The following is a 24,516-nucleotide window of genomic DNA, read 5'->3' on the forward strand; positions in this document are numbered from 1 at the left end:
TCTAGATCTGAAGTGAAAGTTCTGAATATTTCTATCATCCAATCACATGCAAGCAAAAAATGTTGTTTATTTTCCTTATATATTCTTTGCAAAGTGAAGCTTTCCCTTAATTACTAAGCTCTGGTGCAAGTGAAGAGTATATTTGCCTTTAGTAAATCAACCCCATGATGACAAATTTGTACTAGAGCAAGCATTTGCCCTGGAAACTGGACAGTCACAATCTACAATGCTAAGATAGGGGTCTTAACTGGCTCAAGAGACCTGCGATTCTCTTGAAATCACTTCTTGTTCTCCAGGAGCTTAAATGTATTCCAGGTCTAAAACATCCCTTGGGCCCGTACCCAAATCTGCATGCGCTTCACCATATAAAACAAACAGGGAGCGGGGAGATTTCCTACGATACCCGTTACATGTGGGTAGACCTAGGCTGCCTGATCAGCTATGAGAGCTGCACGATTCTGGACAAAATGAGAATCGCGATTTTTTGCTTAGAATAAAGATCACAATTCTCACAGCGTAACATCTTTCACATTACACAAAAAATGTGTGCTAACTTTACCGTTTACTTTTTATTAGTCCATTAAAGTGCATTTTAAAAAAAATGTAAATTTGAGTTTGAAAGACCGCTGCGCAAATACAATGCGACAAAAGATTGCAACCACCATTATTTTATTTTCTAGGGTCTCTACTAAAAATGTGTGTTAGAGAGTTCCAAGTAATTTTCTAACAAACAAAATATTGATTTTGACCTGTAAACAAATGATAGAAAAGGTTTAGTCGTTAGGTGGTTAAAGAGGAACTGCTCACATAATTTGTAATAAAAACATCTTTTCTATTCTGAAGCTTCCCTCCAACCACTTTGCAGTGTGTGTGTGTGATATATATATATATATATATCATACATACACTGTGATTCTGTACTTGCCAAATATACTGCAGAAATATCCCTCCACTGAGTCTGGCTGCAACCATTTTAACTGTGGTCAGCTGAAGCTGCTGCCTGTTCACTGCCTGGATTTACAGACACATGCCTCTAGCTCTACAGCTCTCATTGGCCCTCTTATGACTCATCTCGCCTCCCTCCCTGGCAAACTGACTAGAGAGAGCGAGCTGTGCATGATGTCATAAGTGTATTTAAAAAATAAATAAAAAAAAGTGTTTGAAAAACCGCTGCGCAAATATGGTGTGACAAATATTGCAGCAACCACCCTTTTATTCTCTGGAGAGTCTGCTAAAAAAATATCAGACTCTCCAGAGAATAAAATGGTGGTTGTTGCAATATTTGTCACACCATATTTGCACAGCGGCTGAAATACGATGTAAATACTTTGGTATTGTGATTAAACTTGGTAGGCTGCCTGGATCCCCCCCCCCCCCCCTCCAAGCTGCACTTGTTAGAAAAAATCGTGACATGCTGCTTTGAAGATCGGGGAAAAAAAAGACTGCGATTTTGATTCTTATTGATCGTGTAGCTCTAATGGAAAGTTGAAAAAAAATTACTGACGGTCTGCTTTAAACTTCCCTCATTTATGTGTTACAATGCATCTCTTGAGCTCTGTCTAAGCGATGTTGCAATAAACTTGGCAGGCTGCAGATTTTTTTTTCATTTTTATTTATTTTTTTTAGAGAACTCTGCATAGAATCGGGATAATGCTGTGTCAAGATCGCGGGGGGCAGCTCTACCAGCTACCCAAGCAAGAACATACATAAACACTTAGCAAATCCCCTAAAGAAACCAACCGTGGTACAATATTTCTGAAAGAACTTCCATTACCATAAACCCTAATGGAGGGACCACCAAGACCCCAAAATGCATTGTCAACCTCTGTGCTTTTTTACTACTAAAAAGTTTACTGCACCGATTTCAATTTTGGGGCGCTCTCGTCACTTGACCTGAAAACCCAGCTACACAATGCCTCCCCGAGAAGATGGGGGAAAGGACATCCCAGCACTTCTGCGTTTCCCTACACAATAGTGAGCAACAATCTACCCCCAGGACACTTACCTGTGAGCCATTGTATAGGGTGAAAGATGTTGAGCCTGCTGAGAGCTATGAAGGTTACACAGCTCAGAGGTAGTAATATGACTGACCAGGCAAAACTGGTTGCCACTCTCCATTTTAACACCTACAACAAAAAACAAGATTATGATTTACAGTAACCCACACTGTCACAAATGGATTAGTTACATGACATGTACGCCTACTTCCATCACCAACAGTATGGAGGTGTGTTTAATTAAAGGCAGGGAGCAAAAATGAACCTGGATCAATGTGAATTTTGTACAGGGGTCCCTTCTCATCTGTGGAGGGTGATAGAGTTGGCAAGGAAGAGAAGGAGAGTATGTGTGATCGGGAAGAAAGGTATCAATGTACACTTCTTGTTTTGGCAAGGGTTCACTATAAAGCGTGGACTACAAAAAAAAAAAAAAAAAAAAAAAAAAAAAAAAAAAGTGTATATAAAATTTTACACACTGAGCTGGTGGATATTTGAGACTAGGCTTAAACCCAGCATTGTGTGTGATTATATATCTCTCATCTCGCACACACACTGTATTTTTAATACTAGGTAATTACGGGGGCGCCCTCTAAATGATGTCAGGGAGTGAGCTTATTTTGTTGATGAACTCTCTGCTATCTAAACATAGGATGCGTTCTAATTGCATCTCCCGTGTAAAAATTGAAAGTCAAAAGCTAAATAACTGTAGCTGCTGACCCACAATCCAGCAGTGTGCTCACCTCAGTCATTGTCATCTATCCCTGGCCTGTTAACTGTGGGCACCCAGCTGTGACAACCAGTGGCTCCATAGGCACGAGACACACATTGTAAATGCTCCTGTAGTCTTCCTGGACCTGTCATGTGTCCCAAAAACTCTGGGAAGAGAACTTCCGTTACTGATTGCCTAGGCGATTGGAGCGGAAGCAGATACCTGTCATAATCAGGTACCTGCTGCCCCTCCCCATTTCTTCACCAGGCGCAGCGGAAGAGGTCTTAAATCAGAACATCCTTTTTGGGTGGAGCACCGCTTTAATTGTGAGACAATGATTTAATTGGTTCCAGATTGCATATAAATGTTTTGTGAAATGATTTAGGCCCCTTTCACACATGCAGACAGTATGTCCATATTTCATCCATCTGTTTGCGGATGAAATACGGACATACATGCATCCCTATGGGATAGTGGGTGTCTGCGGATGAACATCCGCAGACACGCGCTATTGTCTGCCTCCGCTACTGTCAGATTCTGCAGACGGAGGAAAATCCTATTTTTCTATCCGTCTGCAGAGCGGATGAACACGGACAGACGGGCCGTGCTCATCTGATCCCCATAGAGCAGAGCGGAGAGCTGACAGGGCGGTCCCTGCACAGTGTGCGGAGACCGCCCTGTCCGCCGCCGGCTCAGCGGGGACAAAGGAGCGATCCCCGCTGAGCGAGCGGATCATCACGGGGCGGGTGTGAAAGGGGCCTAAGATGTGTACCTACCAGATTAGCCCCAAACTGCTGAAATGCAAAATTTTATATATATATATATATATTTTAAAGATCTTGTATTTTTGGCTTAATACATTTTAAAGCGAAAGTATACACTTCTGTCACAGGACAGTGATCTGCCTTATTTACATAGGTAGACCTCCATTCTGTCTGCCTCGAGAACGATTGGCTCCTGCTGTGTCCAATCATTGCGGGAGCAGGTTGCTGGCAGGAGCACGCACTCCAGAAGAGGAAATCACGTACAGGTATGCGATTTTGCGCTTAAAGGCCGCCCTCACGCAGTATACGTACGTGGGGCGGTCCAGAAGCCGTTAAGCTGGGTACATGGAGGACAAAAAAGGTCAGTTCAGCTCGGGGGATCGTCACACTAACATCGGGATGGGTTAGTACAGCAATCTGTAAATTTATTGAGGGAGAGAGAGAGGGAGGGAGAGGGAGAGGGAGAGGGGGAGGGGGAGGGGGAGGGAGCTTTTTTTTTTTAAATCACTACTATTCCTTTATATTGGCTTTTGGAATTTACAAAAGCAGCCATTAAGAAATCAGATGAAAGGTTTAATGCTGGAAAACACTTTTTGATAGAGAAAAATTGCAATTTATACACATTTTTATAGATCAGACCAAAACGAGGGACAAACGAGGACATTGCTTCAAATCGGGGACAGTCCCTCCAAATTTAGTAACCCACCAAACTTGGGACCACACAATTCTGTGTCAAAGGACCACAGGAGGTTGGGCACCAATGCTGCAGGGCAGAAGTAGGCACTCCAGCTGTGGTTGGACTACAACCCCCATCATGCCCCTGACTGTATGTTGCTATAAGAGTCTTGGGACTTGTAGTTCCACACCAGTTGAAGTGCTAAGGTCGCCTGCTCTCACTATAGAGTGCCTTATGGGAAGATTGCTGTTGAAGTGAACAGTCCAGTGACAAGGTCTCTATAAATCCTCCATAGAGCAGAGCCTGGGCCGACCACAGGGTCAGAGGAAGCTTCTAAGTCTGTCTCCCCTGCCATAGAACTACAAGTCCCAGCCTTGCTATGGCAGGAGCTGCAGGGTGATACGTTGCAGCCCTCCCCCAGATATGAGGGGGGTCCCCGGGCCCGGCTCTCACCTGTCTCTCTGCAATCTCTGTCATGACGCTGCCGCTTCCACCATTCAAACACTCAGCGCGGCATGGCAGGACAAGGACCCTTCCGGGGCTGCCCGCTGCGCTGCCTGTCTGGAACACAGGCCAGCAGCGAGCTGTCCGTCGCAGTGCCTGTACAATTTCATGCGTCCCTATTTGCTGCTTGATTGGGTTGTTGTAGTTTGATATCTGGAACTTTAGAGGCGGAGACGCAGGCAGGGGGGAGTTGAGCTAGAAGAGACTTACAGTTCCTGAATCCTCACCAGCAAAAAAAAAATGCCTAAATGCAAAGCTGGTTCCGGATGCAGTGTGACCTCCAGGGTGCCATGTGTGTATTGTGTGCTTCAGATCTTTGATAATCACACTGATCATTGCATAGCTCACACTGATCATTGCATAGCTCACAACTGTCCCTGATTTGGAGCCTCTGTCCCTCATTCCTCCTCATTTTGGTCTGATCTATATTATAGATGTATACAAAATGCACTTATCTTTCAAAGGTGTTTCCCAGTGCTAAAAGCGGGGTTCCACCCTTAAGTGGAACTTCCACTCATCGGAACCCCCCCCCCCCTCCCTCCGGTGTCACAGTTGGCACCTTTCAGGGGGAAGGGGGGTGCAGATACCTGTCTAAGACAGGTATTTACACCCACTTCCGGGCATAGACTCCCACGGGAGTCTATGCCTCTTCCTGTCCCACCGCGCTGTCTGCTGGGACACACACGGGTCCCAGAGACAGCGTGAATCATTCCTATTGCGCTGCAGTAGGGAACCGGGAAGTGAAGCCGCAATGCTTCACTTCCTGATTCCCTCACCTAGAATGGCGGCGGCAGCAGCCTAGAGCCGAGCGATCGATCGGCTTTGGCTGCTGACATTGCTGGATCCTGGGATAGGTGAGTGTCCATTTATTATTACAGCTGCTGACTTTTATTAAAAGTCAGCAGCTGTAGTATTTATAGCTGCTGCTTTTAATATTTTTTTTCCCAGTGAAATCCCTCTCAAACCTTTCATCTGATTTATAAATTGCTGCATTTGTAAATTCCAAAAGCCAATATAAAAGGAATAGTAAAAAAAAAAAAAAAAGCACTTGTGTGTTCAAGCAATCTTGTTTTTTTGTATAATTCTCCTTTATGGGGGCGTGGCAAGGGGTGTGTCCTATGCTTGCATACTTTTGCTGATAGGCGACCCTCATTCCCATCTCAAAATGTTGGGAGGTATGCTGATACCATTGTATGCACGTTGGCTGATCTGTACAATAATGCATGACAAGAAGATTACTATTACATGTTTTTATATATATATATATATATATATATATATATATATATACACATATATCTTTTCTAAGGGACCCATTCTCACCTGTGCGATTTTAACTATTTCACTGCCAAAACCGGTTTATTATTATTAATTATTTTTGACCTGCAGATTACATTACCCCCCCCCCCCCATCGTTATATATATTTTCTGAAAGCAGACTCTAGAGAATAAAATAGTGGTAGTAGTCATTTTTTACATGTCACACAATATTAAAGCAACAGAAAAATCTAAATTTTAGGCCACATAAACATAATGTATTACCTATTTTTTTTTTTTTTTTTGCTCAAATATAAAAGATGAGGTTGCGTTGAGTAAATAGATATCCAACAAGTCATGGCTTAAAAATTGCATGCAACCGTGAAGTGGCAACAAACCTCACTACTCTATATTTTCCATAGGCAATGCTAAGTGGTAGTAAAGTCCGCTTTGTGATTTTTACCTACAGGTAATCCTATAATAAAATGTTCAAATGAATATCTCCTAAATGTGCGCAGTGTAGGAGATATTCACGCTGGATGCAGCCGGTGACATCACCAGTGCAATGTGCTCTGAAGGTCCAGCATGGGGCGTGGGAGTGACGCCATCATAGCTCTGGCCACTCACACAACCGGAGTCTGTGAACCTGGAAGGGGGGGGGATGGAAGCCCTGTCAGCAGTGACAGCGCGCCGCTGGAGGGCTATATTCTAAAGTAAGTATTTCATAATGTGCTAGTATGCCATTGCCTTACAGGGGAAAGTTTTTTTTTTTTTTCTGCAGCGGTTTACAAACACTTTAAATGTCCCTACACATCATCAGTTTAGAGTTAAAGCGGAGCTCCACCCTAAAGGCGAAACTCTGCTTGTTTGCTTTTCCTCCCCCCTTCTGCTGCCACATTTGGCACCTGTCGTGGGGGAGCGGGTAACTGTTTTTTTTACATGTGCCCGTCCCCACTACCGGGTGACCTCACCTCAGCAGTGTTCCCCTTACAGGAAATGGCAGTGGCAGCACCTGAGAACCGATTGAAAAATCAGCTGGGGCGCCAACATCGTGGGATCCCTGGACAGGTAAGTGTTCTAACATTCAGGCTGGGTTCACACCGCTGCGGCAAACTCGCACGGGACCCTTTTTTGGTCCGCAGCCGAATCGGATCGCATGGGTGTTCACACCATGCGATCCGATTCCTGTCCGAGTTTGCAGATCGCACTGCGATATGCGAACTGATCTGGGGGTGTCATTAACATTTCACTGACACTCCCAGCAGTTCGCATAGGGCAGTGTGAACTGCCGGCGGGAGGCATGCGATGCGGGAAAACGATGCGGATTTGCGGCGTTCCCGCATCGCTTCAGTGTAAACCCAGCCTAAAAGTCAACAGCTACAGTATTTGTAGCTACTGACGTTTAATCTTTTGGTGGGGGTCTGGAGCTCCACTTTAACAATGAAAAATGAGCCTAGAATTATTGCTCTCCCAGTGGGTGGAGATACTGTATGTGTAGTGCAACCAACATTTTCATGTGTAGGTGCCCCCAATGTTTGTATTTACGTTTGTACGTGGGAGGGGGGGGGGGGCTCAACATTTATTGGGGTTTTAAGTGATTGGATGGAACTTTCATTTTTGTTTACTTTTAAAAAAAATATTTTTAATAATTTAGCACATAGGGGACAAGAAGTTCCCTATGTGATGTTTTTTTTGGTGACAGGTTCTCTTTAGTGAAACATCAGGGGTCTAACAGCCTCTATGTCTCCTCTGTCCCCCAGTGAAGCTAATGGAGTGCAGATCGTGTTGCATTAGCCTCTGCCCGGCCATAATGGCTGGGGAAAGTGACACATAAGCATGAACATAGCTTATGGCCCTATTCCCACTTGTCCATATTGATGCAGAAAATAAATACATTTCATGTAGAAAGCCTATTCTTCACCATGGGACATCTATGCACTGCAATACTGTGTGAAAGACAAAGGGAAACAACTATGGGCCCATTTACCTTCATATATGTGGGTTACTATACAGGCTGAATGCATAGAGAACAGGGTGAATCCAGCCTAACGATCCACATTGCATATTTCTTCATGTATGTTCTTTATGTGGGTTATGTAAAATAAGCGTTAAACATTCACAACTCAGATTTCGTATTGCAAAAATTTTCATAAAACTGCACAGAAAATAAATGGTATTTGTATTTTCTGCATTTACCATCTGTTTTAATAACCCTATTGGTGCAGTACAGTGCATAAATCACAAGCACCCTGTAAAAGAAGATATTTAATGCTGTCCTTTCTAGCAGGCTGTGATTCGATTGTTTGAAGAGTTCTGAGTGCTGCTAGTATCCTACACTTTAGGGTGTGTTTCCTGGTGGGTGCTGTGGTTCCTCCCAATTGGTGGGAGAAACCACAGCAGCCAGCAGAGGTGAAAACAATATCAATACAGCCACAAGAGGCCCCTGCTGCTGTCAATCACAGCCAGTGAGCAAATTAAAAAGAGTAGTTGGGGGGGGGGGGGGGGGTCAAGCCACGCTTTGTGTGTGAATGGATACTGTCCATTCAGAGAAGTGTGCTTTGGGAGCGAGTCTGTTTGAGTGTCCCCATAGCAAGAGGTTTGTTATGGGGGCACTCAGCAGAGGGGAGGAGCCAGGACCACCGGTGGGGGGATATTAGTTTATTATTTATTACAGGTACTTATACAGTGACGTCAATTTACGCATCACTTTACAATATACACTCACCGGCCACTTTATTAGGTACACCTGTTTAATTGCTTGGTAACACAAATTTCTAATCAGCCAATCGCATGGCAGCAACTTAATGCATTTAGGCATCTAGATTTGGTGAAGATGACTGGTTAAAATTTCAGATTGAGCATCAGAATAGGGAACAAAGGGGATATAAGTGACTTTGAACGTGGCATGGTTGTTGGTGCCAGACAGGCTGGTCTGAGTATTTCAAAAACTGCTGATCTACTGGGATTTTCACACACAATCATCTATAGGATTTACAGAGATGGTCTGAAAAAGAGAAAATATCCAGTGAGCGGCAGTTGTGTGGACCTAAATGTCTTGTTGATGTCAGAGGAGAATGGGCAGACTGAATCAAGATGATAGAAAGGCAACAGTAACTCAAGTAACCACTTATTACAACCAAGGTATGCAGCATACCATCTCTGAAAACACAACATATCGAGTCTTGAAGCAGATGGGCTACAGCTGCAGAAGATCACTCCGGGTGCTACTATTGTCAGCTAAAAACAGGAAACTGAGGCTACAATTTGCACAGGCTCACCAAAATTGGACAATGGAAGGTTAGAAAAATGTTGCCTGGTCTGATGAGTCTCAATTTGAGCTGCGAAATTCAGATGGTGGGCTCAGAATTTAGTGTAAACATGAAAGCATGGATCTATCCTGCCTTGTATCAATGGTTCAGGCTGGTGGTAGTGGTGTAATGTTGTGGGGGGATATTTTTTTGGCACACTTTGGGTCCCTCAGTGCCAATTGATCAGCATTGCAAGGAAGAAGAGAAGAGAAGAAGGCGGAGGCGACAGAAGACCGGGCCAACGCTAGTAAAAGAGCTATAAGAAGATAGCAGAGGCAGAAGAACCGAAGAGGGGGACAAGACCCCCGAAGAGCGGTGGACAAGACCCCGAAGTCGGAAGAAGACCCTCGGATGGCGGCGGCGACGAAGAAGAAAGCCGGGCTCCTCCGCTAGTAAAAGAGCAGAAGATAGCGGAGGAGTCCGGCGAGAAGACCCCCCCAAGACGGAAGACCACCGGAGCTGTCTGATAAATTATTTTAAAAACTTATGTTGTGTTTTTTATTTACACTTTTTTCACCAGGTGAATGGGTAGGGGGTACATCGTACCCCATACTCATTCACATAGGGTGGGGGGCCGGTATCTGGAGGCCTGATTATTAAAGAGGGCTCCCGGATTCCGATAAGCCCCCCCGCCCGCAGACCCTGACAACCAACGACCAGGGTTTTCGGGAAGAGGCCCTTGTCCTCATCAACATGGGGACAAGGTGCTTTGGGGTGGGGGGGCCGCAAAGCACCCCCCCATGTTGAGGGCACGTGGCCTGGTACGGCTCAGGAGGGGGGGGCGCTCGCTCGTCCCCACCCCCTTTCCTGACCGCCCAGGCTACGTGTTCGGATAAGGGTCTGCTATGGACTTTGGGGGTACCCCCACACCGTTTTTTCGGCGTAGGGCTTCCCCTTTAAGTCCATACCAGGTGACGGGGTCAGCGAGGTGTCAATCTCGCAGATGGAAGCGGCGACATTCACTTCCTGCACTAGTCCCATCTACTTGGAGCCGCGTTCAAACTGAACGGACTTTTCTCCGAGTGTGGGCAAGTCCGTTCATTTCAAAAGTCCGGCGGGCTAGCACACAGACGGGCGGATTGACAGCCGAGTCTGGCAGACAATTTTGAGTCAAAACTTCTTTCTAAGTCAGCCGGACTTTTGGGAACAAAAAGTCCGCCGGAGCCCACACGGGCGGATTTTAGTCCGTCGGACCAAGTCCGTCGGATAGTCCGATCGTGTGTACACGGCATTACCTGTCCTGGAGACCAGCGATGTCGGCATTACAGCCAATAAAATGTTTTTATTGGCTGTCGGATGCCGCCACCACCATTGCCAGTAAAGGAACCAAGCGGTGAAGCCTTGTGGCTTCACAGCCAGGTCCCTACTGTGCGGGGCTCTCTTACTGGCCCAGCAGGGGAAGGAGGCAGGGATTAAACTTCTGACATACCCATCACCCCGTAAGGTGCCAAATGTGGCACAGGAAGGGGGGAGGAGACAGGTAAGCGGAAGTTCCACTTTTCGGTGGAAATTTGCTTTAATTAGAAAATGTACTTATAGAAACTAAGAAAACCGAAGAAAAATGTTTTCCTTTTTTTTTTCTATTTTTTTTTTATAGCAAAAAATAAAAAACAGCGGTAATTAAATACCACCACGAGAAAGCTCTATTTGTGGGAAGAAAATGATGAAAATGTCATATGGATACAGTGTTGCATGACTATGCAGTTGTCATTCAAAGTCTAATGCACATGATCGGACATTCCGACAACAAAATCCGTGGTGATGTACAACATATACGACGAGCCGAGTTCAATAGCCAGTGCGGCTCTTCTGCTTGATTCCGAGCATGCGTGGAACTTTGTGTGTGGGAATTGTATGCACACGCTCGGAATTTCCGACAACGAATTTTGTTGTAGGAAAATTTGAGATCCAGATCTCAAATTTTGTGTGACGGAAATTCCGATGGAGCCTACACACGGTCGGAATTTCCGACAAAAAGCTCCCATCAAACATTTTCCGTCCGAAAATCTGACTGTGTGTACGAGGCATTAGAACGCTAAAAGCTGAAAATTGGCCTGGGCAGGAAGGGGGTGAAAGTGCCCGGTATTGAAGCGGTTAAGACCTAATATGGGCATTATATGGAAGCAAACAGAGGAAAACTGGGGACTACCCTGCAGGGCACTGCAGAACCCCCATCACCCAGGATACTTCCAAGACCCTAGGACGCCCCCAGCGCTGTAACTGTACAGCAGGGCCGGCAATGTGCTCACAGCTGACTTTGCTAAAAGTCATGATTTGCATACAGTGGAGAGGCAATGTCTGGGGGCGGGGCTCCAGTTGAAGGTTCTTATTGGGGCGTATTCCCTCCAGTGACAGAGGGGTGTGGTTCAGACATTTGTATGGCTCATCTGGCCAGCTCCAGGGGGTTGTTACCTGAGCAGGGGCCCATGTGTACAGCCCTGCCCCCCTTTACCCCCTCAGTCCCTGTCACCCCCCACCTCCTGTGTTGTCAGTGACAGTCCTGGTCCCTCCCCCGGCCCACAATGCACTGCGCGCTGGACATGGCGGCGGTGTGAAGGGTCTATACGGGGCCTGCACAGCTGGAGCAGCCGAACATGGCGTCCACCTAGAGCGGCGGCCGTCGGAGTCGTAGCGTCCTTTGCGCTCTAGACGGGGCCTGCAGAGCCGGGGCCTCTGGTAAGTGTGACCCCCGGCGATCGGGGGAGGGCAGAGGAGGCGGGGCCTTGGAGGTGTGTCTTACTGTGCTTGGGGAGCCCTTCTGTGTACAGCTGAGGGACTACAAGTCCCAGCATGCCCCGGGAGCCTCAGACTGGTACTGCCACAGCGGGTCTGTGCTCACTCTCTGCAGGGGGGAGATGACATAGATGTGTCCTGTGTTTACATTCTGTGTATGGTGCTGAGCATACTCTGCAAGGGGGGGTGGTGACATGGTTGGGGTCCTGTGTTTACATTGTGTATGGGGGAGTAACATGGTTGGGGTCCTGTGTTTACATTGTGTATGGGGGGGGGGTAACATGGTTGGGGTCCTGTGTTTACATTATGTATGGGAGGGGGGTAACATGGTTGGGGTCCTGTGTTTACATTGTGTATGGGGGGGTAACATGGTTGGAGTCCTGTGTTTACATTGTGTATGGGGGGGGGGGGTAACATGGTTGGGGTCCTGTGTTTACATTGTGTATGGGGGGGTAACATGGTTGGGGTCCTGTGTTTACATTGTGTATGGGGGGGGGGGTAACATGGTTGGGGTCCTGTGTTTACATTGTGTATGGGGGGGGGGGTAACATGGTTGGGGTCCTGTGTTTACATTGTGTATGGGGGGGGGGGTAACATGGTTGGGGTCCTGTGTTTACATTGTGTATGGGGGGGGGGGGTAACATGGTTGGGGTCCTGTGTTTACATTGTGTATGGGGGGGGGGGGTAACATGGTTGGGGTCCTGTGTTTACATTGTGTATGGGGGGGGGGGGGTAACATGGTTGGGGTCCTGTGTTTACATTGTGTATGGGGGGGGGGTAATATGGTTGGGGTCCTGTGTTTACATTGTGTATGGGGGGGGGGGGGGGTAACATGGTTGGGGTCCTGTGTTTACATTGTGTATGGGGGGGGGTAATATGGTTGGGGTCCTGTGTTTACATTGTGTATGGGGGGGGGTAACATGGTTGGGGTCCTGTGTTTACATTGTGTATGGGGGGGGGGGTAACATGGTTGGGGTCCTGTGTTTACATTGTGTATGGGGGGGGGTAACATGGTTGGGGTCCTGTGTTTACATTGTGTATGGGGGGGGTAACATGGTTGGGGTCCTGTGTTTACATTGTGTATGGGGGGGGGGTAACATGGTTGGGGTCCTGTGTTTACATTGTGTATGGGGGGGGGGGGGTAACATGGCTGGGGTCCTGTGTTTACATTGTGTATGGGGGGGGGGGGTAACATGGTTGGGGTCCTGTGTTTACATTGTGTAATGGGGGGGTAACATGGTTGGGGTCCTGTGTTTACATTGTGTATGGGGGGGGGGGTAACATGGTTGGGGTCCTGTGTTAACATTGTGTATGGGGGGGGGGGTAACATGGTTGGGGTCCTGTGTTTACATTGTGTATGGGGGGGGGGTAACATGGTTGGGGTCCTGTGTTAACATTGTGTATGGGGGGGGGGTAACATGGTTGGGGTCCTGTGTTTACATTGTGTATGGGGGGGGGTAACATGGTTGGGGTCCTGTGTTTACATTGTGTATGGGGGGGGTAACATGGTTGGGGTCCTGTGTTTACATTGTGTATGGGGGGGGGTAACATGGTTGGGGTCCTGTGTTTACATTGTGTATGGGGGGGGGGGGTAACATGGTTGGGGTCCTGTGTTTACATTGTGTATGGGGGGGGGTAACATGGTTGGGGTCCTGTGTTTACATTGTGTATGGGGGGGGGTAACATGGTTGGGGTCCTGTGTTTACATTGTGTATGGGGGGGGGGTAACATGGTTGGGGTCCTGTGTTTACATTGTGTATGGGGGGGGGGGTAACATGGTTGGGGTCCTGTGTTTACATTGTGTATGGGGGGGGGTAACATGGTTGGAGTCCTGTGTTTACATTGTGTATGGGGGGGGGGTAACATGGTTGGGGTCCTGTGTTTACATTGTGTATGGGGGGGGGGTAACATGGTTGGGGTCCTGTGTTTACATTGTGTATGGGGGGGGTAACATGGTTGGGGTCCTGTGTTTACATTGTGTATGGGGGGGGGGGTAACATGGTTGGGGTCCTGTGTTTACATTGTGTATGGGGGGGGTAACATTGTTGGGGTCCTGTGTTTACATTGTGTATGGGGGGGGGGGGGGGTAACATGGTTGGGGTCCTGTGTTTACACTGTGTATGGGGGGGGGGGGGAATGCATGGCTGGGGTCTTGTGTTTTACACTGTGTATGGGATAGGGGGGATACATGGCTGGGGTCTTGTGTTTATTGGGGTGCTTATACTCCAGGGGGCTGCTGATATGGCTGGGATCCCGTGGTGTATTCATACTTCTTTCTTTTTTTGGGGGGGGGGGGGGTGTTTGCATGGCTTTGTCACATGTTTGCATTGCGTATTGGGGAGGGGAGGGGTTCTGCTGTCATGGATGGAGTCCTGTGTTTACATTGTGTATCGGGGGGGGGGGGGGGGGGGGAGAGAGGACATGGCTGGGACCTTGTGTTTACATTGTGTATGGGGGGGACATGGCTGGGACCCTGTGTTTACATTGTGTGTCTATGCTGCAGGGTTTATTGTAATTTCTTGCTCTTAATTACTTTTAATCGATGGAACCCTGCCCCCGTTGAGTGGGCTGGAACTATATATGTCAGAATTTTTTCATGTTTTGTGTGCTGTGAGGAAGGCTGTATAAGCCAAAACACTTTGCACTTTTGATGCTGTATCAATTTATATGTATCCAATAAAAGGATTTATTTATGAAGAGTGCACCGAGTGGCCGGCTTTATACATTGTGGACCTATGGTTTGGGAGATGAAGGCCCCAACCTAAACACTGGTCTCCATTTTCTGAATCTTGAATACAGCAGTTGAGCTGGGTAAGGTTGGATACAGTGTGTGTGTGTATGGAAATTCCAGGTCATTTGGTGACACCTGATTGATTGTTTGTTTGGTGTCACCAAATGCTAATCCTGAGGACAGCTGAGCCAAAGCGAGCCCTGCAGAGAGCTGGACATGTATGACAGACTGACCGAGGTGGAACAGCGTCACCTCCGATCGTGTCCTCATCATCAATAATCTATAGAAAAAAATAATTTGGGTGGTCCCAAATGTCACACCACCATATCATGCTGACTAATAATCCATATACTAACACAATATGTGAGGGACTTTTAACCTGTTGCTGGGGTTAATGCAGGTCTGGTCTACTTTCTTGACAGTGCGGCCCCTGACATCACCAAAGGGCCCCATGTGAATAATCAGTCAGAGAGACCGCACGACCAGGTATACAAACACCTCATAGATCCCAATGCTGAGCTACCCTAATATTAACCAGTGTGTGAAGGATCCAAAGATGGTTTCAAATAAATAGATACAATGGGGAATGCACATTGGTGTAAAGAATGACTGTCATGGCTGGGCTCAGCCCTTCCTTCTCTGAGCTGGCTGCTCAGCTGTCGGATAATTGCCAGCTCCTATCTCTCCACAGTGACTCGCTTGTTGATGATGTCCTGCCTACTTAATCCATCCAGTCCAGAAGATCTCTGCCTTCACCTTGGTCACATCTCTAGAGATGCTCTCCTCCTGTGTTCCTATTAAAGACTTGATTGGCTGACATTCCTTCTGGCTCCAGATCCTGCTTGCTGTTCTACTACGCTCATCTCTGGCTCCCTGACATTTTGGCTTGTCTGATTATCCGTTACGGTTCCTGAGCTCTGGATATGTTTTGACTACGTCTACTCTATATAACTTTTCAGTCTCGGGAAGCCCCAGCTAAAAATGACTATATCTACAGTGCCTTACGAAAGTATTCCGCCCCCTTGAACTTTTCAACCTTTTGCCACATTTCAGGCTTCAAACATAAAGATATAACATTTTTTGTGAAGACTCACCAACAAGTGGGACACAATTGTGAAGTGGAACGAAATCTATTGGATAATTTTAAACTTTTTTTAGCAAATAAAAAACTGAAAAGTGGTACGTGCAAAATTATTCGGCCCCTTTACTTTCAGTGCAGCAAACTCACTCCAGAAGTTCAGCGAGGATCTCTGAATGATCCAATGTGGTCCTAAATGACTGATGGTGATAAATAGAATCCACCTGTTTCTAATCAAATCTCCGTATAAATGCACCTGCTCTGTGATAATCTCAGGGTTCCATTGAAAACGCAGAGAGCATCATGAAGACCAAGGAACACACCAGGCAGGTCCGTAATACTGTTGTGGAGAAGTTTAAAGCCGGATTTGGATACAAAAAGATTTCCCAAGCTGTAAACATCCCAAGGATCACTGTGCAAGCTATCATTTTGAAATGGAAGGAGTATCAGACCACTGAAAATCTACCAAGACCTGGCCGTCCCTCTAAACTTTCAGCTCAGACAAGGAGAAGACTGATCAGAGATGCAGCCAAGAGGCCCATGATCACTCTGGATGAACTGCAGAGAGCTACAGCTGAGGTAGGAGAGTCAGTCTATAGGACAACAATCAGTCGTACACTGCACAAATCTGGCCTTTTATGGAAGAGTGGCAAGAAGAAAGCCATTTCTCAAAGATAAAATAAAATAAAATAAAGTAAAAAAGTAACAGTACAGCGCATAAATAAATAATCTAAGTGAATGAAAAAGTGACACTCTATTAGTGCATCAAAACACAAAAGTCCATAGATTTAAAGAACAACAAGTAGAGATGTCAGAAAAAAGATCCGCTTGTGCAATGTGCCTTCAAATCGACAAAAACAAGTGATGATGCGATTCCTTCACCAATAAGCAAGATGGACTCTCACCTCAAAATATGGACCCCTGATTTAACAGACAGGTCAGAAAACGCATGTTCCCATCATGGGTAACTCACAGCATTCAGTAGATATAGCGGTAGTGCTCAAAGATTGAATCCTTTTCAGTATCCTCAATTTAATATGATTACATAAAAAACATAAAAAACAAAATCTAGTGCTCTCTGTTTCCACAAATTTATTTAAAACAGAAGTAAAAGAGATACACTCACATTCTGGTGCACTGATCTCCAGTGCTGAGTGCACCCGAAAGTAGGCGGGACTTCACCAGCGGAGGCCGCCGCTGATGAAGTCCCGCCTACTTCCGGGGACGCAACGCGTACGGACCACGTGACCTAAGCCGTGACGTCATCCGCAAGCTGCTATACTGATCCATGCATGGACGCTGTGATACATTTGTTTTCATGCCCAGCACTCAGCACTGGAGATCAGTGCACCAGAATGTGAGTGTATCTCTTTTACTTCTGTTTTAAATAAATTTGTGGAAACAGAGAGCACTAGATTTTGTTTTTTATGGAATCATATTAAATTGAGGATACTGAAAAGGATTCAATCTTTGAGCACTACCGCTATATCTACTGAATGCTGTGATTTACCCATGATGGGAACATGCGTTTTCTGACCTGTCTGTTAAATCAGGGGTCCATATTTTGAGGTGAGAGTCCATCTTGCTTATTGGTGAAGGAATCGCATCATCACTTGTTTTTGTCGATTTGAAGGCACATTGCACAAGCGGATCTTTTTTCTGACATCTCTACTTGTTGTTCTTTAAATCTATGGACTTTTGTGTTTTGATGCACTAATAGAGTGTCACTTTTTCATTCACTTAGATTATTTATTTATTTATGCGCTGTACTGTTACTTTTTTACTTTGTAATGTGGGATTTGGTATTTTGACCTATAGTATTCGAGCTGCATGTTTTTTAATTAATTGTTTAATTTTTCACGTATTTGTTGTGTTCAGCGCTGATTGATTCGTTTTATAATTTCTCAAAGATATCCATAAAAAGTCTCGCCTAAAGTTTGCCACAAGCCACCTGGGAGACACACCAAACATGTGGAAGAAGGTGCTCTGGTCAGATGAAACCAAAATCCAACTTTTTGCCCACAATGCAAAACTATATGTTTGGCATAAAAGCAACACAGCTCATCACCCTCAACATACCATCCCCACTGTCAAACATGGTGGTGGCAGCATCATGGTTTGGGCGTGCTTTTCTTCAGCAGGGACATGGAAGATGGTTAAAATTGAGGGGAAGATGGATGCAGCCAAATACAGGCCCATTCTGGATGAAAACCTGTTGGAGTCTGCAAAAGACCTGAAACTGGGACAGAGATTTATCTTCCAACAAGACAATGATCCCAAACATACAGCAAAATCTACAAAGGAATGGTTCACAAATAAACGTATCCAGGTGTTAGAATGGCCAAGTCAAAGTGCAGACCTGAATCCAATCGAGAATCTGTGGAAAGAGCTGAAAACTGCTGTTCACAAACGCTCTCCATCCAACCCCACTGAGCTCGAGCTGTTTTGTAAGGAAGAATGGGCAAGAATTTCAGTCTCTCGATGTGCAAAACTGATAGAGACATACCCCAAGCGACTTGCAGCTGTAATCGCAGCAAAAGGTGGCTCTACAAAGTATTAACGCAAGGGGGGCGAATAATTTTGCACGCCCCACTTTTCATTTTTTTTTTATTAAAAAAGTTTTAAAAATCCAAAAGATTTCATTCCACTTCACAATTGTGTCCCACTTGTTGGCGATTCTTCACAAAAAATAAAAATTGTATATCTTTATGTTTGAAGCCTGAAATGTGGCAAAAGGTTGAAAAGTTCAAGGGGGCCGAATACTTTCGCAAGGCACTGTATAACTCATGATACATTTGTGTGAAGAATGCTTCCTACACTGGTGGACATTGGAAAGGATTACCTCCTTACAGATGGCTAAAAAGATCATTGGTGTCAGCGGGAACTTTATCTGAGAGTCAGAAATGTATTCTTTGCTCAAGGAACCCCTAGCAAGCTCTGTAGGAGCCCTAGTTGAGAAACCATGATCTATCCACTTGATTGAAAACTGATCCAATTGTGCTGTCCCTCCACCTATGAGTGCACCTCACTCACCAGATTACAATGCCTAACTTTATCCAAGAAAGGCAAACAGGCTTTATAAGATGGGAATAAACTCTCATTCAGAACTCCCCTTGCTCAATATCAACAAAGGACAATATTCCGGATTGAACCTGCCATCAAAGAAAGAAAACACCAATATAGTGCAGTAAACTCCATTTATTGAATAAATAGGAAGTGCACTATATTACCAAAAATATAGGGACACCTGCCTTTACACGCACATGAACTTTAATGACATCCCAGTCTTAGTCCGTAGGGTTCAATATTGAGTTGGCTCACCCTTTGCAGCTATAACATCTTCAACTCCTCTGGGAAAGCTGTCTACAAGGACTGACTGGTGCGCAGTCATGTTGGAACAGGAAGAGGGCCATCCTCAAACTGTTCCCACAAAGCTGGGATCATGAAATTGTCCAAAATGTCTTGGTATGCTGACGCCTTAAGAGTTCCTTTCACACTGGGGCAGGAGCGGTGTCGGTGGTAAAACCGTGTGTTATTTTTAGCGCCACTTTACTGTCAGTTTAGCGGCAGTATTCGGCCGCTAGCGGGTCAGTTTTACCCCCCCCCCCCCCGCTAGCGACCGTGAAAGGGTTTAAACAACCGCAAATAGCCGAGCCGCCCCATTGATTTCAATGGGCAGGAGCGGTGTATACGCCACTTCTTCACCGCTCCAAAGATGCTGCTAGCAGGACTCCAAGGCCAAGCCTTGCTCATGAAAAAAACAAAAACAAATCCATAATAATCCCCCCCCCCAGGTCAGCATACACTGTGTGACAGCTGATTGGAGGAAATGCACTCGCTTTTATTCATTTATTTTTTATTGGTGTGGGGGTTCCCTTCAAAATCCATACCAGACTCGAAGGGCCTGCCCTAGTTGGACCACTGGGCATAGATAGAAGTGAACAGGAACCAAGCAAACCCGTGACAGTGCAGTATTGCAGGGCTCTGTTTGTAGCCAAGTCTGTCATAATGTACTAGTATGCAATACATACTAGTACATTTTAACTTAAAGTGATTGTAAAGGCGTTTATTATTTTACAAAAAAAAAACATGTTATACTTACCTGTTCTCTGCAAGTGTGTTGCACAGAGCTGCCCCGATTTCTGGGGTGTTCCGGCATGCACCTGGCTGCTCTTCTTCTTTGAGTGCCCCCACGGAGAGACGCTCTCCATAGTGGCACCTGTGCAGGCGTGCTCCTGAGTCCTGCTGTTGCGTCCATTGACATAGGCAGCAGGACTCAGCCACGCTGTCAGGGCTGGGCTCAGCCCTTCCTTCTCAAAGCTGGCCGCTCAGCTGTCTGCTAATTGGCAGCTCCTATCTCTCCACAGTGACTCACCTGTTGATGATATCCTGCTTGTTAGTCCTGCCTAATTAAGCTGCCCAGCCCAGATGATCTTGGCCTTCGCCTTGGTTACGTCTCTAGAGACGCTCTCCCGTGTTCCTGTTTAAAGACTTGATTGGCTGACATTCCTTCTGGCTCTAGATCCTGCTTGATGTTCTACTGCGCTCATCTCTGGATCCCTGACATTTTGGCTTGTCTGACTATCCATTCCTGAGCTCTGGCTATGTTTTGACTACGTCTACCCTGATTACCTATTATTTTTTTTATTTTTTTTAAATGTATTATCCCCTTCCCGCCGAGCGTACGCAGATGTGCGTACTTGGCTTCCTGGGGTTATACCGGGATGATGCCCGCAACTGCAGGCATCATCCCGGTACTAATTTTTAGAGCAGGCGATTGGCTTTCCAGCCATAACAACCGATGCGGCTAAAAGCCGCTCGGCTGTTATGCGGGAAGGGACGTCCCCCCTCCCGCCGCTCTTACCGGGGGGCTCCCGTTCAGTTGGGAGCACCGATGCACGATCTGCTGCCTCTGGCGGCTAGGGAGGGACTGGAATGAAGCCGTAAGCGGCTCCTTGATGTAAACACGGAAGCGATGTCATGACGTCACTTCCAGTTTACTCGGCTGCCAATGGCGCCGGATTTAAAAATGTATACAATATTCAGAATCGCCGAAAACGGCGATCTGAATACTTTGAAGTGTAAAGGAGGGATCGCGGGTCTTTTTTTATCTCTCCATAAAGAGTACCTGTCACCACCTATTACTGTCACGAGGGATGTTTACATTCCCTGTGACAGCAATAAAAGTGATCAAAATGTATTTATAAAAAAAAAAAAAATTATTAATTTTAAAAAAATAAATAAATTATTATAATTTTTTTTTTAAAGTGTCCCCGCGAGCTCGCGCAGCAAAGAAAACGCATACGGAAGTCGCGCCTGCATATGTAAACTGTGTTCAAATTACACATGTGAGGTATCGCCACGATCGTCAGAGCGAGCGCAATAATTATAGCACTAGTCTCCTCTGTAACTCTAACCTAGTAACCGGAATTTTTTTTTTAAAGCGTCACCTATTGAGATTTTTAGGTACCGTAGTTTGTCGTCATTCCACGAGTGAGTGCAATTATAAAGCATGACATGTTTGGTATCTATTTACTCAGCATAACATCATCTTTCACATTATGCAAAAAAAATTGGGCTAATTTTACTGTTTCGTTTTTTTTTAAATTCATGAAAGTGTCCCTTTTCCTAAAAAGTTGCGTTTAAAACATCGCTGCGCAAATACCGTGTGACATAAAATATTGCAACAATCGCCGTTTTATTCTCTAGAGTCTCTGCTAAAAATATATATATATATATATATATATATAATGTTTGGGGGTTCCAAGTAATTTTCTAGCAAAAAAATATGGATTTTAACTTGTAAACACCAAATGTCAAAAATAGGCTTAGTCATGAAAGGAGGATTATTATTATTAACCACTTGACAACTGGGCACTTAAACCCCCCTTGTGACCAGACTAATTTTCAGCTTTCATCGCTCTCACACTTTGACAATTACTCAGTCGTATAACACTGTACCCAATTGAAATTTTTTGTCCTTTGTGTGAAAAAAAATAGAGCTTTCTTTTGGTGGTATTTGATCACCTCCTGGGTTTTTTATTTTTTGGCTATAAATGAAAAAAGACCAAAAATTTTTTGGGGAAAAAAAAAAAAAACATTTCCTGACAGACTCCATGGCAGCAACGTGTGGGTTAAGTCCCGCCTCCACTACCCATAGGACACTACTCCCATAAATCTTTGCTCCCTGCCCCTGGCCGTGTTCTTTTTTTGTCCTCCTCCGAAGGACCCAGAGGTGGTCTTTCTACCTGAAGATTTATCATCCCCACGATCGAGGTCGGCCGGTCTGCGACTCTGGGTCTGGAAAGTCGCATTACTCCGCTAAGCCCTAGCTATTAGCAAGGTATGGCAGTGGCGCTGTGAAGAAGCCCATGTCCTGGCCACTGGCAGGCAGGCTGCGCATTGCTCGGATAGCCAGCTATTAGCAGGTGACCTGTTTTGCCCCCTGGAAAGTCCGGTGTCATCTTACCTTATCTTCGGCCGAGTGATCGATCGTGGTGGGAGTGGTGAGAGGTTCTAAAAGTTCTTATGGCAGCAGTTTTTGTATTTTTTATATGTCTTCGTTTGTTTCTGTTTGTTTGTATGTGCAGGCATGGCGGCTGGTTCTTCCGCGTTCCAGCCGCCGTTCTACTTCCGGGTTTGCGTTTTCGGCCGTACTGCGCATGCGCAAACGCGGTTGAGATCGAGGCTTGGTTTCGCGCATGCGCGACAGCGGCAAATTGCCGCTGTTTCGCGCATGCGCACAGGCACGGCGGTGACATCACAGGGGCAGGCTATTTAGACTGGGAATTAGTCTGCAAGCTTTGGGAATGCTTGCGGGCTGTTGTGGTGACTTCCCCCTGCCTCTGTGTTGCATCTACTGGTAAGTGGCATTCTGGGACAGGGTGGCTATCCCTTCCCTGTCCCTTGCACTGATCCCTTGTCATCTTTTCAGCGCGTATGGATATCGCTGAGGACATGGATTCTTTACCGCCTGTTTGTGGCCAGCCCTCTCCATAAAAGGTATTTCTAATGTTCACCTGAAGGTCTGGTGGGGGAGGGGTAATTATCTGTTAGCTCTGTCCTGATGTCTTGTTTCTTGTCTTGTTCTTGTTTCAGCCCTTCCAGGTCAGAACAGCATCGCAGCTCTCATAGAGGGAGCGACTCCTCCAAGTCGCATCACCGGCACTCCTCTTCCAAATCTAAACATTATGGTTCCTCCTCAAGATCAGGACACCGTAGTGAAGAAAGATCGCACTCCTTGAGGACTCAATCTAGTCACTCAGCTAGTGCCTGTTGGGGGTGCAGAGCTCTTGTACCGGCAGGAAAATCTTTATGCGATCCTTGCTACGCCAAGGCTTCCAATGAAAGGGGTGACGCGGATCAACAACTTAAAACCCTGGTGGAAAAAGTTGTTAAGGAGTCCCTCAGAAATATTGAGGGCCAGTCCTATGTTCCCCCGGCAGAGCCGCCACTTTCTCCAGGAAGGGAGACTCAGCTGCAGGATACTTGGGAATCCTCTGCGCATAGCCACCCCTCAGCTGCCATATCTGACAGTGACTCTGATGAAAGTGATCCCTGTGTGGGCTTTGATTTCGCTCTACTGCCTCCTCTGGTCAGAGCTGTTCGAGAGACACTGAACTGGGAAGATTCTGTGGCTGCTCCTTCCAAACAAAGAAAATTCTTTAAGCAATTAAAGAAGGATCGGATTAATTTTCCTTTTATCTCTGAGCTAGGTGAGATTATCACAGATGAATGGGGCAAGGTGGAGAAGAAAAATTCCATGCTATCGAAGGTTTCGAAACTCTATCCTTTCAATGAAGAAGAGGTGAAGCATTTGGAGTCAGCGCCATTGGTAGACGCAGCAGTCATGGTGAAACATGTCACTCTTCCCTTAGAGGATACCGTGTCTTTTAAGGACGTTCTGGACAGACAAATTGATGATGATTTGAAGTCCTCCCCCAGGACCGGCGTTTGCAAGCCCAGAGAAGGTCTTTTCCAAGGAGACAGTACCAGGAACGAGCCAGGGAAGCTCGCAGTTACAGACCAGGCCGTGAATTTTCCAGGTCCTGGAAATCAAGACAATCCTCTTTTAAAAAATCTACAAAAAGTGATTTGAAGGGAGAGAGGGAACCAACTAAATTACCAGCGGTATCTCCGCTTCTCCGTGGGCGAAAGCCATTTTCAATTTACTTGCCTTCCCTTCGGGCTATCAACTTCTCCTCGTGTATTTTCAAAAGTACTGTTGGCAGTGATAGCTCTTCTGAGAACCAAGGGGATTCGTCTACATCACTACCTAGACGACCTTCTGTTGTTGGCTCAAGACAAGGATCAACTTCTGGTACACAGAAAGCAGGTCATCTCCACCCTACAGGAATTCGGGTGGATCTTGAACTTGGAGAAGAGCCAGCTGGTCCCATCTCAGCGGCTGGTGTTCTTAGGGGCCCTATTCAACACTGTCAGAGGCACCATCTCATTACCAGAAGAGAAGTTGTCAGTGGTCAGGGACAGAATCCGTCCAGCCCTCTCTGCCTCTCATCTCCAGGCTCTCCAGTGCCTGAAAATTATAGGCACTATGGTAGCGACAATTCCGATGGTGAGGTGGGCACAGTGGAGGGTGAGGCCCTTTCAGAAGGGTTTCCTTCATCAATGGTCAGGCAGCAAAACCCAGCTGATTCGGATCACCTTATCCATGAGGAATTCCCTTCTGTGGTGGCTCCAACGGGAAAATCTCTGCAACTGCCATTCCATTCTCCCCATCTCATGGGTCACCATAACAA

The 24,516-nt window shown here is 46.1% G+C and overlaps 2 protein-coding genes across 2 annotated transcripts in view; one reads left to right on the forward strand and one right to left on the reverse strand.

Annotated features, from left to right (window-relative positions):
- NDC1 (NDC1 transmembrane nucleoporin) overlaps window positions 1-4,755 on the reverse strand; it is a 46,480-nt gene extending 41,725 nt beyond the window's left edge. The window contains exons 1-2 of the mRNA XM_077453322.1: window positions 4,600-4,755; window positions 2,006-2,126 (exon numbers count right to left, since the gene is read on the reverse strand). Coding sequence (XP_077309448.1) covers window positions 2,006-2,126; window positions 4,600-4,623 — 145 coding nt within the window. The 5' untranslated portion in view covers window positions 4,624-4,755. The remainder of the gene's footprint in view (window positions 1-2,005; window positions 2,127-4,599) is intronic.
- A 6,855-nt stretch (window positions 4,756-11,610) lies between these two features.
- The window catches only part of TUT4 (terminal uridylyl transferase 4), a 90,200-nt gene continuing 77,294 nt past the window's right edge, over window positions 11,611-24,516 (forward strand). Inside the window, exon 1 of the mRNA XM_077453323.1 lies at window positions 11,611-11,891. The gene's annotated coding sequence lies outside the window, so the exon portion shown is untranslated. The remainder of the gene's footprint in view (window positions 11,892-24,516) is intronic.

This window comes from Lithobates pipiens, unplaced genomic scaffold (assembly GCF_037356315.1).
Source record: "Lithobates pipiens isolate NorthernLeopardFrog02 unplaced genomic scaffold, aLitPip1_a1.2 Scaffold_23, whole genome shotgun sequence".
Taxonomy (NCBI): Eukaryota; Metazoa; Chordata; class Amphibia; order Anura; family Ranidae; genus Lithobates; species Lithobates pipiens.